Genomic DNA, 12,166 nt, shown 5'->3' on the forward strand with positions numbered 1-12,166 from the left:
TTTTGCCCGCACAGAGGCGGCCCCGAAGGCCTGCAGCCGGCCCCCAGGAGCGCTGCCCTTCCTTCCCTGCTGCGCCCCGTGCTGCGGCGGGGCTGTGTCGCCTGCCTTCCCGGGAAGGGAGGTCCTGCCAGCCCCACGGGCCGACAGACACGGCCTGCCTTGCTTAGCAGAAATAGACCGGTCGGTTTTTTTCTGCGACTCTCAGAAACTGGAAGAAAAAAATCCAAACAAAAAAATGCTCCTTCCCGTGTCTGGAAGCTTCGTTAGTGCCTGAACGGCGTTTCTGTCTTTGGGTATTTGCCTTTGTTTTTAAGCGCAGTCCTTTCTATATGCGGTTTTATGTGGGAACCCTTCAGTACTCGGTACGTAGGCAGAACTTAAAATGACTTTGAGACTTCTTCCCAAGCAGTGGGAAAGGAAAGGTAGTGAATCAGTGACATTAATAATGCAATTATGTGCTCCTCAGCTTGTGATGTGTAACAGTTAAAAACGTTCTTCTGGGGGTGCAGACGCTTGCTTTTATGGCTTAGCTGTGCCAACTGCGTAGAAGAAAGACCCTGGAAAAATACCTTGCTGCTTATCAGCGTTTTGTTGAGCCCCTGTGTTTATCTGTGCCCATATATGCCATAAATTAACCTTTATGATGTGATTTTTTGTGGAAAGTAGGCACAGCTCTGCTCCTTTCTTCTAATTAAATACAGCTAATGGTGGCATCTCAAGTGCCATAATTTGAACTTTTTTCACTCATTTTTCTGCATGACAGAATTATTGCTTTGGGTTTTTTTGTTTTGTTTTCTACAACTTGTAAGCATTCTGTCTTTTGTCTCAGTAAGTGTAGAAATTACTTTGTTTTCCTTAAATCTTTTCAGAAGCTCTGTTCAAGTATTCTGTCTTTTTTATGACTAGGATTTTTAACTTTCGTACTCACTATTTTTAAATGAGTTTTTAGAGGTAAGAGTGAGAATTTGAGGAAAACAGTAATCTTTCTGAGCTCTTTTAAAGGTGCCTCACTGCGTTGCTCGATTTCGGCAGCTTGCACAGGTGTTACTGAAAGAGGAGGTAAACTGAGATGTTGAGCAGAGGGCAGAGAGGAATCTTCCACGTGGGAAATACGAGGGGAAAGCTGATAAAAATAGTGGAGGCAGACAGTTATGATGGATGTTTGGGGTATTATGCAAGCCTCTAAAATCGCCGCGCAGCGCGGAGAGCATTAATTGGAACGTGGCTGGAGGGCTCGCGGGCTTCAGCGAGGAATCACCGGGTGTTCTCTGCCCCGGAGGCCGAAGGCTCGCTCAGCGCCGTGCCAGCCGCGGGGGCAGCGGGCCCTGCGCCACGCCGCGTGCCCCTGGCCGCAGTGACCTGTGCGGGGAGGGGACGGGCCGAGCTCCGGGGGCGGTGAGCGCTTGGCGCAGGACTTGCCCATCTTAAAAAAGACGGCCTTAGAGACGTTGCGCTTCTTTCCCAGAGTGAAGCGTAGTCTCACGGTTCTTCTTATTCCTTTTTGCTACTGTTGAGTGATTTGGAGCTTTAGCTTGCTATCTGAAGGCACACGTTTATTTAGCTTGCCTGAGGTTGTTCACGTGTTGAAATGGGTCACATCAACAAGTGTTCTGTGCTCCTGGGCACTGGGTTCGAAGGGATCTTCTGCTCAGTCAAGGCAAGTTTCTGCCAAACTCGGTTTTGCTGTGCACACAAATCTGTTTTGCTCTCGCATTAACACATGAGAATTATCACAGGTACCCCAGGTGGTGGCAAAGCGTAGCATTTAGATGTTTATGTAAGTAACACATACATTGTTTGAGTTTCCCTGTATTTTCTGGTAAGTTGTGTAACTTTTTGCTATGCTGGAAGAATATGCCCGCTACGAATTAAATGTAAGGCCGGAACGTGTTCAAAATAGAGTGCTTTCTGCCTTCTGGTCAGGGTTTCTTTGGGACAGGGACAGCTGTGAGCTGGAGCGCTGCCGGCGCTCCCTCGGACCTCGCAGCGGGAGCGGCCCCAGCACCGCCGCCACCCTGCGACCCACGCTCAGACCGCGCGGGCTGCTGCAGGCTGCCCTGCCTCCGGGCGCGCGGAGGGGCAACCGGGGGCTGGGCTGGGTGCTGCGGCCGGGGCTGCGTCCCTCGGGGTGCTGGGGCCTCCCGGAGGGTGCCCCCGCGCAGGCTGCACGCCACCCTGCGCCAGAGCAGCGGCCGGGCCGTCGCGGCTCCCCTGTCGTTACCCCGCGTTGTGGCAGAGGCACGCGGCCATCACAGCCTCGCTGCCACCCCGGTGCTCAGGGAAAGTGCCCAGGCTGTCGGGATCGGAGCGTAAGTTGCTGCCGAAAGCAGAACCGCCTGTGGCGCGTTCCTCGTTATCTGTACGCGCATCCCGCTCTGTTTGCCCTCGAGCTGGACGCACGGCGAGGCCGGGCACGGCGCTGGGTGCCCTGGGGGGGCGCACGGACGGGCATGCGGCAGGCGCTCGGCTGGCGGGACGGCATGCAGAGCCCTCAGCTGGCAGGACGAGTGTGCGGAGCTCCCGGCTGGTGGGACGGCGTGCGGAGCTCCCGGCCGTGCCCCGTCCTCCGCAGGGAGCAGCGGAGCCGCGGTGTGACCTGGAGCGGGGAGCAGCGGCACGGCGCTGCGGGGAGGTGGCACGAGCGGCATGCCTGGTAATTGAGTTCAGATTTGATCTCGCTAATTAATCCGGCGCGTGCAAGGGTTTGAAGGTTGCATCCAGGCTCCTAATTCGTCGCTAATCCCGTGACAAAGCGATGACTGTGCGCAGGGGCAGGGCGTGTGACATCTGGAGTCGGTGACCGGCAGGCACCGCGAGGGAAGGGTGGGCAGGGGAGCAGAGCTGAGCAGGGAGGCTCGCCGGCTGAAGGCAAGGCTCCTCGCGGTGAAACGGCCACGTCAGCACCCAGCCTGTGTGCCATGGCCCTCGGGTGCTCACCAGGCCGGCGGCCCCGCTGAGGCCGGCGGCCCCGCTGTGCCCGGTGCTGGCAGGCAGCCGTCCTGCAGCAGGAGGAAGCTGCCCTGCGCAGCCGTGGGAAGGGCGGCGACAAACGGCGCGTGTGTGGTGCTGGGACTGGGACCCTTCCCGGGGCAACGTGCCGCTTCGGTTTAGAGCCGTGGCCGCAGTGAGGTGCCAACGCGTTCTCCTTCGCACTGAAGTAGCTAGAGAGGCCTCGAGGCCGGGTGCCTGCTGCATCTCGCAGCGAGAACGCCTCCGGGTCGCTTGTCCTCCCTGAAAGCCCCAGCCCCAGCTGAACTAGGGGTTAGAGGCAGCGGCTGCTTCCCTTGCCGAGTCACGGACACGGCTTTCTTTCTGTAGGGGTTGTTATTTCTGTAGGAGTTACTGTGGATGGTGTCAGTACCCACGTCCCGTATTGACGTGTCTCATACGAAACACGTGTGCGTACCCCTGTGTTGTGGCAGGTCACTGCCGCTGCGGAAGGGTTTCTCAGCGGCGTGCAGTGACGCTTCCCACCACGGTTACAAATACCTCCCGGTTCTGAGCCTCAGCTGCGGGAGTTCTGTCCCGAGGCGTGTCACACGGCCGTGCTCTGGAGGAAGACGCCCCAAAACTCTGCTTGCTGCACCTTCTTGCTAACACCGGGTGTGTAACCCGCAGGCACCTCCGTCCCCGTCCCCCTGAAGCAGGCAGGAGGAATAACAAGCGTTTAAAAAATCAGTCACCTGCGTGAGCTAGGGGGGAGAGAAGAAAGCTTTTTTTACCTAGAACGGGACAGCCGTGCCCGTCACCCTCCTGCCCCGGGGCAGCCCCCAGGCGTGCAGGAGCCCCCGCTCCGTCCGCGTAGGGCATCCCGCCGGTCCCCACAGCCCCTGGCGTGTGGCCGCTTGCAGCTAATCAAACAGAACGGCTTCAGTGCGCGAGAGGCTGATTAATGAGTAACTTTTTTACTTTTGGAAAGTGCATCGGGTTTTGTTGTTGTTGTGGCAACAGAAGGAGCTTTTGGTTCTTACAGCTTTTGGTTGTTTCGTTTCTGGTTAATAAAAGAGCTTTTAGTTATTTCAATTGAAAAATACTTCTCAGAGCTGTAAGGTAAATCACTGGATTACTTTTGTTTTTAAAGATACGCGCTTCCTTTCAGACTTGCTTGGGAAATGGCCCTTGTTCCGTGGTTTAATTTCCCCTGTAATTCCCAGGAAAATACGTGACTGCCTATTTGTACCATATATTATGTAAATGTTATGGTAAAAGAATTATAATATGGGTATGGTTTTACTACCAGGAACAATAGTTGCAATTTTAATGCTGTGGATGGGTACGTGGGTGCGTCGTAGTACATAAATCAATAGCAAAGTGGATTAATGCAGAGTAGTCCTTCCTGCCATTTTGTGTCTCTGGCTTACAAGTCGAGAGAGCAGGGCAGTAGCTAATGTACACGTCTTGCTGGCCTAGAGACAGACACTGACCTTTGCCTATTCTCAGTTATTAGTACCCATCCATTTAATGCTCTCAGGTAATGTGAAGTACTGCCAGTTTTGAGGAGGAGATTGATACATACCATAGATCACAAAAATACCAGAAAAAAAAGAAACATTTCAATAGGCATGTTTCTTTATTTTGAAGTCTTTTAGTTGTAGTAGTAGTGGCTAATTCGTAACCATATTTTCTTTAAGGAAAAGGGAGTTTATGGAATTTGCAGTATAACTTTCTGACTCGAAAATAGCATTACTCTAATCTAAAGTAAGAAAGGATTGGGCTGTGGGATTTGTATGTCAGTGCTGGAATGACCTGGCTGTTGTTGGGAGTCGCGTCAGTTTGGTTAGGGACGTAAAGCTTGGAGAACTGATTCCAAGAAAGTGCCTTGTTTTGCCCAAGGTGGTAGTGCACGTGCGTTTAGGGCACACACTTCCTGATGTTGCCTCTTTCCTTACTATTTATCCAAATTTTATGAACCGAGTGTGCTTGGATGCCTCAAGTTCAAACGTAATGTCACATTTAGGTGTTTCTGCTAAAATGGTTTCAGAAACTGTGCAGTGTGCTTGAGACAAACACACGCCTGATGAGGAGCTGCCTGAGAAGCCCACTGAAGCCAGTGGGAGGTGGCACTGCCTTCCCCAGCTTCTCCGTCAGAGCCAAAGCAGTACAGAAATAGCCTTTAAACACTGCTGGTACTACTACTACTAAAACTATGTGTATTATGCAAAATATCTGGGTCACAGAAGTAACGTTGGCAGATTTTTCACAAATCTGGTGTGGGGCTCGCTTTGTAGTTTAATGCTAACGCGTGCCTGTAGGCTTAGTAAGCTCTGTCACAAAGCGCTGGGGGGGGGGAGCTGGGGAGTACCTCGGGGCAGCCCCGTACCAGGGCACTGCGCTCAGCGGCCGCTCCGTGCGCTGCCCTCGCACGCCGCTTTGCCCGGGGGTGTGCAGAGCCCCAGGCTGAGGGGGGTCTTCCTGCTTCCCTCGCACGGAACAGCCGGCGCAGCTCCCACAGATCTGCAAGGCAGATCTGGTTTGCTCAGCAGCAGAGTGGACGAGAGACTATTTCTCTTTAACCTATCCTTCACTGTTACGGGCCAAGATGTTAATTAGCTCATTGTTTGAGCTTTATTTTGTGACAGCACTATAATTACGTCTCTCCGTTCTGCCATGGAGTAATTGCTGTATCTTTTCCATATTTTATGTTGAGATATGTTATTGGTAAACTTTGCATTTGGCAGAGGTGTTTTGAAAATACTCTAAGGCAGTCGGTAATTTCTGTATTTCTTTATTTAAAAGACAGCTATTTGGCAATTTCCAGCTTTGAGATTGTACCGTCAGTGTAAATAGAATATTGACTTTATTCCATTTCCTATCTCATTAGAGTCATTGTCATGAGGATGGATTCATGTTGTGTAATTATCTGTTCTTGCTGACAGTTCCCGTGTCATTGAGACTGGCGTTTGCAGCTTCCACTTTCTGTGAGCATAAAAATAGCGCTCTTCACTGCCGTGTTCTTCTGTACTGTTGTGCTCTCTGATTGTCCAGCTTTATACATCTTGCTTTAGGAGACGTGTGTGAATTGAGATAGAGAAGACAGGAACGTCCAGCAAACCCAGTTACAGGAAGAGTAAAAACAATGGCTCTTCTGGAGCAATTTCCAGTGCAGTGCTCGGATGCCTTGTTTCTGTGTCAAGGACTGTAATGAGGAGGAAGAACACACCATTAACCTAGCTGCACAACATTTCTTTGTGGCGGTAGCGGGAAGTAATAAAAACTGAGCATATTTAATCAGAACTCGGACACCACAATCATGTGGTCCTTGTCGTGTTAGTTTCACTTTCTCAGGTGTTTTCAAGTAACTTTTCCATTAATTCGTGAAGCTGTTTCTTAATCATTTTCAGTGACCCTGCTCAGCGGACAGCTAGGTCACCTCTGTTACCCTCTTAAGGAATGACTGCTCAGTGCTATTTCTCTCTACATCTGCTTTGTCTTTTCTGAGAATCCTTCTTTAATTCACTTTCAGTGTTTCTAACCTTGTTTTCCTCACTTGTATTTATTTCTGTGTCCTTTCGCGTTCCCAACAATCAGTGAATACAAAGTTACGCTGTGGCCAAATATATGTTGCAGCATTCAGTTGCAACCTTTAGTATGGGATGGAATGGCCTGGTAGGTAGACTCTGGAAACTGCCAGCCCCCAAATAAACTGCAAATAAATTAAAAAACAAAACAAACCAAAAACTATTCAGCGCCTTTCACAGACAGTTCCTCCCTCTGGATTTGTTGCAGTGTCTCATAGCTGCTCGGAGACACCCCAGGAAAGACAGCAGCTGTACCTGCTGGTTTTATGCGGACCGTGGTACCCTGATAGCATTTGGGGCTCACTGGGGACTCCTTTATTGGCTTGGAAAGTAGTTTATGCGGATCAGAAGTTATGATCCTGTACTAATGTTGTCCTCTGGTTTGTTCAGTGGAAACATCGACCACCTCTGGCCTAACGTGGGTCTTTGTTTCTGCTAGAAGACTATTTTTAAAGCTGACATTTCTGGGTGTGTTTTCGGGGAGATAAATTCCAAGAAAACAACTTTTCTTCAAGAAGCTTTACTGCCAAACTATGCACCTGGCATTCCCTCACGTTGGGAAGAGTTGCCTCTGAGGCATTGCAGCTCCTTGGAGTAACGCTTTTCAGCGAGTAGCCGGCAGCCTGAGGAAGGGAGGGTGAGATTCAGCCGTGTCCGTGCGGTTACGGAGGTGTCTGTCACTGACCTCGACGGGATCGGGATTGCTGCACCTGCGGTAGTGCCTAGTCCAGCTCCAGACAGACAGCTTACCCCAGCCCGGGAATAACGCGTGCTGTTCCCTGAGCTTGAGCAGCCTGGGCTCTGTTCACAAGGCGTAGCGTTCGCCCATTGTCGCTTTCCGTAAGCTGTTCCTTCTCCCCGCGCGTCTCTCTCGTTCCTGAGGGGTGCCTGCTCCCGTGGCCGGCGGTGAAGTTACCTCACGTGCCCGGCGGCCCCTCGGGGGCGGCTCTGGGCGCGTCCCGGGGCCGCTCTGGCTCTGTCGGCGCGGCGCGGTGCGGTGCGGGCCGTGCCGGGGGGGGGAGGGGGGCGCTCCCAGCCGGTTCGCAGCCGCCTCGGGCAGCGCAGCCCGGCCGGGGGCAGCTCCTCGGCGGAGCCCCGGGACGGGAGCCCCGGGCGGGGCGGGACGGGGCGGGACACAGGGGGCGGGCGCGGTGCCGGGGCCGTGACGGGCAGCCCCAGGTGGCGGCGCGGGGCGGGGCGGGGCGGGGCGGGGGGGCTGCGGGCACGGCCGGGCCCCGGCCGCACCGGGAGGCTGGGGGGGCACGGCCCGGGGCCGGGCGGGGCCTGCTGGCGGCCCGGGGCCGCTCCGGGGGCGGCTGCGGGCGGGGCGGTGCCCCCCGGCCTGCCCCGGGCCGTGCCCCCCCCCACGGGCCGGGCCGCCTCAGGCAGCGCCGTGCGGCGGCGAGCGTCTGACAGGCGCGACCTTGCATAAGACGGCCCGCGCCATTGGCTCGCCGCCCGGCGTCCCGCTGCAACGCCGCCGGCGATTGGCCGGGCGGCGCGGCGCGCTCGGCGGGGCGCTGTGTAACGTGTCTCTTCTCTCCGCAGGTCGGTACCGGGCTGCCCCCGACGGCTCTGCCGCTGCTTGGGACCGCCGCTAGAGCAGCCGCCGCTGCCGCTTTTTGCCTTGCTTGCCGCCAGCCGCACCGCGACGACAGCACGGCCGCCCGCCGCCTCTAGCCCCGGCACCCCCGTCCTCCTCGCAGCCGGGCCGCGGGCGCGGCGCCGAGAGCCCCCCGCTGCCGCCCGGCCCCGGCGGGGGACGCCGAGAGAGCCCCGAGCCGCCGGCGCCGGCCCGGAGGCTGCCCCGCACACGTCCGCCCCGCGCACGGCGCCTCGGCACGCGGGTGCCCCGGGCCTGCGGCGCGCCCATGGGTGCCTGAGAGCCGCGGGCCGGCCCCAGGCACGCAGCTCGGCGCGCCCCGCGGCACCCAGCGCCCCGCCGAGCGGGGGCCGCCGCCCGCCACCGGCTCCGCGCTGCGAACCGCCGGCGGAGCGCGCCCCGGAGCCCGGCCCGGAGCCCGTCGGACCGCGCGGCTCCCGCACGTACTTCTTTACAGAGGGAGCGGGGCAACGGCGCTCCGGAGGCGGCGCTGTCATCGCTCCCGGTCCCCCGGTTCGGCCGCTTGTCTGCCCGGTGCGTGGGAAAGTTTAACTACCTGTAAAGCCTAAAGATGGCTGTGAGCGTCACGCCGATTCGGGACACAAAATGGCTAACGCTGGAAGTGTGTAGGGAGTTCCAAAGAGGGACTTGCTCGCGGCCGGACACGGAATGTAAATTTGCACACCCATCGAAAAGCTGCCAAGTTGAGAACGGACGCGTAATCGCCTGCTTTGATTCATTGAAAGTGAGTAACTGTTACATTATTTCCGAGGACGTACGGGTAACGAAAGAGGCAGTTGCAGCTAGAGAAACCCTGGAGCCCGAAGGGGAGACGCTGCTGTCTGCCGGCAGCCAGGTCTGCTGCTGCTGCTATTTTTATTGATGCTTGCTGGTTTGTTTTGCTCTTTTCCTCAGGGGAAGGGGAAGGAATAACGGGGAATAACGAGAAAATAAGCCTCGCAGGGTTGGAATCGTCCGGCACGGCTACAGCTACTGGTCCTTTGGCTCCAAATTATTCCCTGTGTGTAGATAGAATAAAGGGCATTTCACGTAGAAACAGCTAAGTCACTGTGAGGATTCTTTGTTTTTAATAGCACAGACCACGTAAGCAATATGATGATTAGTTTCCACCCTGTAACTGCAAGTGGGTTGGTGGTGTCCCCGCACAGGGGGAGTGAACCTTAGAGAAGTGTTTTCCATCTCGCGTTATTTGGGTGCCCCTGAACGCTGCGGTTGTGTTTCTGTGCTCGGGACTCTGTGGTTATCCTTTCCTTTCTGCAAACGCACGGGTTTCAGGGAGGGAGAGCACCCCGCAGAAGGCAAGGTGCCTCTGGACAGGCGAGCAGGATGGGCACGGGGAGCTGGCAGCCTTGCTGGGCTTTTTGGAGCTGCATCTGAGCCGGGCCCTCTCCGTGTGGGGCTGTTGTTTCGCTGCAGCTGCGGTTTCAGTGATAGGTGCTGAACGTGTGGGTTTCCAGCTCCTTCTCTTCGGCTTTTACAACTTGAATTACGCTAGCGTTCAAAATACGCATCCCACAAACAGTACCTTAATTCAGCAGGATCACTGAAATGAAAAGTTGGGAAACAAGAACGTGTCTGTGTCGTCCTGCAGCACGATTTTCTCTTCTTGGGACCGAGTCCTGGGAAGCGGAGCCAGCCACAGAGCGGGGGATTGCTGAGCGCGCTGAGGGGGAGCTGCGCGCTGTAGCGAGCTCTGCAGGTTGCTGGTGCAGGCAGGAAGTGGGCTGCAGGGGGTTTGCAGAGATCCTGCAGCGCTCTGCCTTCGGAAATGCGAGCTTCCCAGATCTGGATGGAAGGCGAACCCTCGGAGCGTCCTCAGGTCCCAGGTACCCAGCCCCACCGCCCGGCCTGTGTCAGCGCGTGGCAGTTGAAATGCTTTAGTTAATGTATTCTTTATTTTTTTTATTTTTAAAATGACAGCTGTTACAATGCACAGGAGGAAAAAAAAGCATTTTAAAGCCTGGGGATGCGGTGCTGGTGTGCGCTAGGAGTTAGCGGAGGGCACGGCACGGGCGCTGCCTGGGGCAGAGCTGGCGGCATCGCGCCGGCCGCTGGTGGTGCTGGGTGCGGGCGCAGCGTGGGGGGCACGAGAGCAGCCGGCAGCTGCGGGCACGGGGTGCAGCCGGGCCCTGCCGTGCTGCTGCTCTGCACAGGGGAGATTCATCCAAAACTGAGGCACCAGCGTTACGGCCACGGGCACCCCGCCGGCAGCGGGACACCGCCGGGCTTCACTGAAAGGCAGCGTCCCGGAGTTACCGAGGCAGTCAGAAACCAGCGCCGAGGGCGTGGAGGAGCCCTTCCCGTCAGCGTGGTTCTTCCTTCCGTTTCCATCCTATTAACGAAGGAGGTAATTATCACCTCCGTAAGGAGCTGCCAGGCCTGTGGCTAAGGGCTGTAGGAAATAGTCGGCGTTGTTGCACGGCTTCAGAACGCCCTGTGGAAGAGGGCTCTGTCACCACGAGAAGGCAGCGCAGCTAACGGAGCCGGGAGCGAGTCCCGGCCAGCTCGGCGTTTAACAAACGCAGCGCTCAGCAGGTACGTGGGTGCCTGTGGTAACGCCAGGGGCCTGCGCTGGGCCCGGGGGCTGCCTCCCCGCTCCCTGTGCCGCGGGTCCCTGCGGGGGAGCGGGCGGGAGCCAGGGCAGGGTGCTGAGCGCCTGCCCCCCTCCTTCCTTCCTGCCTGCTGCTACCCTTTTAGTTAAGGAGCTGTCTAATGTGTGAGAGTGCCTTCGACAAGGAGACAACTGACCGTGTCCCAGCGCAGGCTCCCTGTCCCGGCCAGGCGGTCGTTGTTTTGTTTATGTTTCAGGTTTTTGCAGGTTTTTGTGTGCGCTAAGCTAAACAAGCGGGGAAAGCATAACAAAGTAACTGGCGCTATCACAAACACGAGATGTTATGCAAAAACAACTTAGGGAAGTGTTGTGCCAGATTTATCTCCGCTCTTAAAGGTCAATGAGTCGTTTACCGAAAGCTAGAAGGTTTCTGGTGGGGACATGTGAAGGCAGTTTGCTCTGTTCCGTGCTTCCGCGTAGAGGCAAACCTTTACTAAGGCAGCCGTGCACCCGAAAGCTGACATCACACTGAACCGACTTCTTGTAGATGTGCCTGATAGCAGTGTTGGCGCTAACTGAATGGCTGCTCCTGCGTGGTGCCTGGCGCACAGGGCAGGTAATTCAGTCGCTGCGATTTTCCTTACAGGCCCCTGGCCCGCTGTGCCCCCGCCGCAGCGCCCGGGGAGCGCAGCGCCCGCAGCTGCTGTCACGTCGCTGCCGCCCGGGAGCTGCGCCCGAGCGCGAGCCCCTGCCCGTGAGCCGGAGGTGGTGCCCCCCTATGTTTAGGTGGCGGCGCGGCGCACCCGCGGAGCGCTCGGCCTGGGGACGTTCTCTTTTCTTTCCATTTCGCAGGGAAGAAAGAAAAGAGGAAAATAAGCCAGGGTTACAAACGCCAGCCTAGGCCGTGAACGAGGGGGGCACCTCGTCCGGAGCCGCTAGGGCTGCGGTGCCCGCGCGGGAGGGCCGCTGGTCTCTGCAGCGCGCCGCTTGTTAGCACCCAGGGCGCCTGCGTGCGCTGTGGGCTCGCTGTGACGGACGGGCAGCTGACCGCTGACGGGAGGGCACAGGCCTGGCCGCGGCACCGGAGGTCGGGGCCGCCTCGGTCCGAGCAGCCTCCGTCCTGCGGTGAGTCCTCGCCTCGGGTCAGGCCCGGGGGCGCCGCGGGGCTACTCGGGGCGCTGCTAACCAACGTCAGCGTGTGCGCGATAACCTCACCTGCAGGTAACTTTAGGGGGATTTGAAGACACACATGATTATGCAGCATGTTCAAATTGTCAGCTAAAGCTCGGCCAGCCTTAGCTCTGGCGCTGCATTGTTTAAATTCCATCAGATTTTCTTCCTAAATTTGGATGCCTAAAAGTCTGTCAAAGTGTCTACAGCAAAAGCGAGCTGTTGAGTTCCTAAGTCAGGAAACCGGCAGTTTGCGGCAGAAGTTGTTTTAAGCATGATACTGAAACATCGGTCTTTTTTTTT

The 12,166-nt window shown here is 56.5% G+C and overlaps 1 protein-coding gene across 24 annotated transcripts in view; it reads left to right on the top strand.

The window, feature by feature from the left end:
• The window catches only part of MBNL1 (muscleblind like splicing regulator 1), a 77,646-nt gene that overhangs the window by 15,391 nt on the left and 50,089 nt on the right, over positions 1-12,166 (top strand). For 14 of the 24 annotated variants that reach the window (XM_080604740.1, XM_080604763.1, XM_080604760.1 and 11 more), the window contains exon 2: positions 8,067-8,866. The exons of the other annotated variants lie outside the window; for them this stretch is intronic. In XM_080604740.1, the coding sequence (XP_080460866.1) occupies positions 8,693-8,866 (174 nt within the window). In that variant the 5' untranslated portion in view covers positions 8,067-8,692. The remainder of the gene's footprint in view (positions 1-8,066; positions 8,867-12,166) is intronic. 24 annotated transcript variants of the gene reach the window in all.

Source organism: Anser brachyrhynchus (genome assembly GCF_964034855.1).
Source record: "Anser brachyrhynchus genome assembly, chromosome: 9".
In the NCBI taxonomy this organism is placed as follows: Eukaryota; Metazoa; Chordata; class Aves; order Anseriformes; family Anatidae; genus Anser; species Anser brachyrhynchus.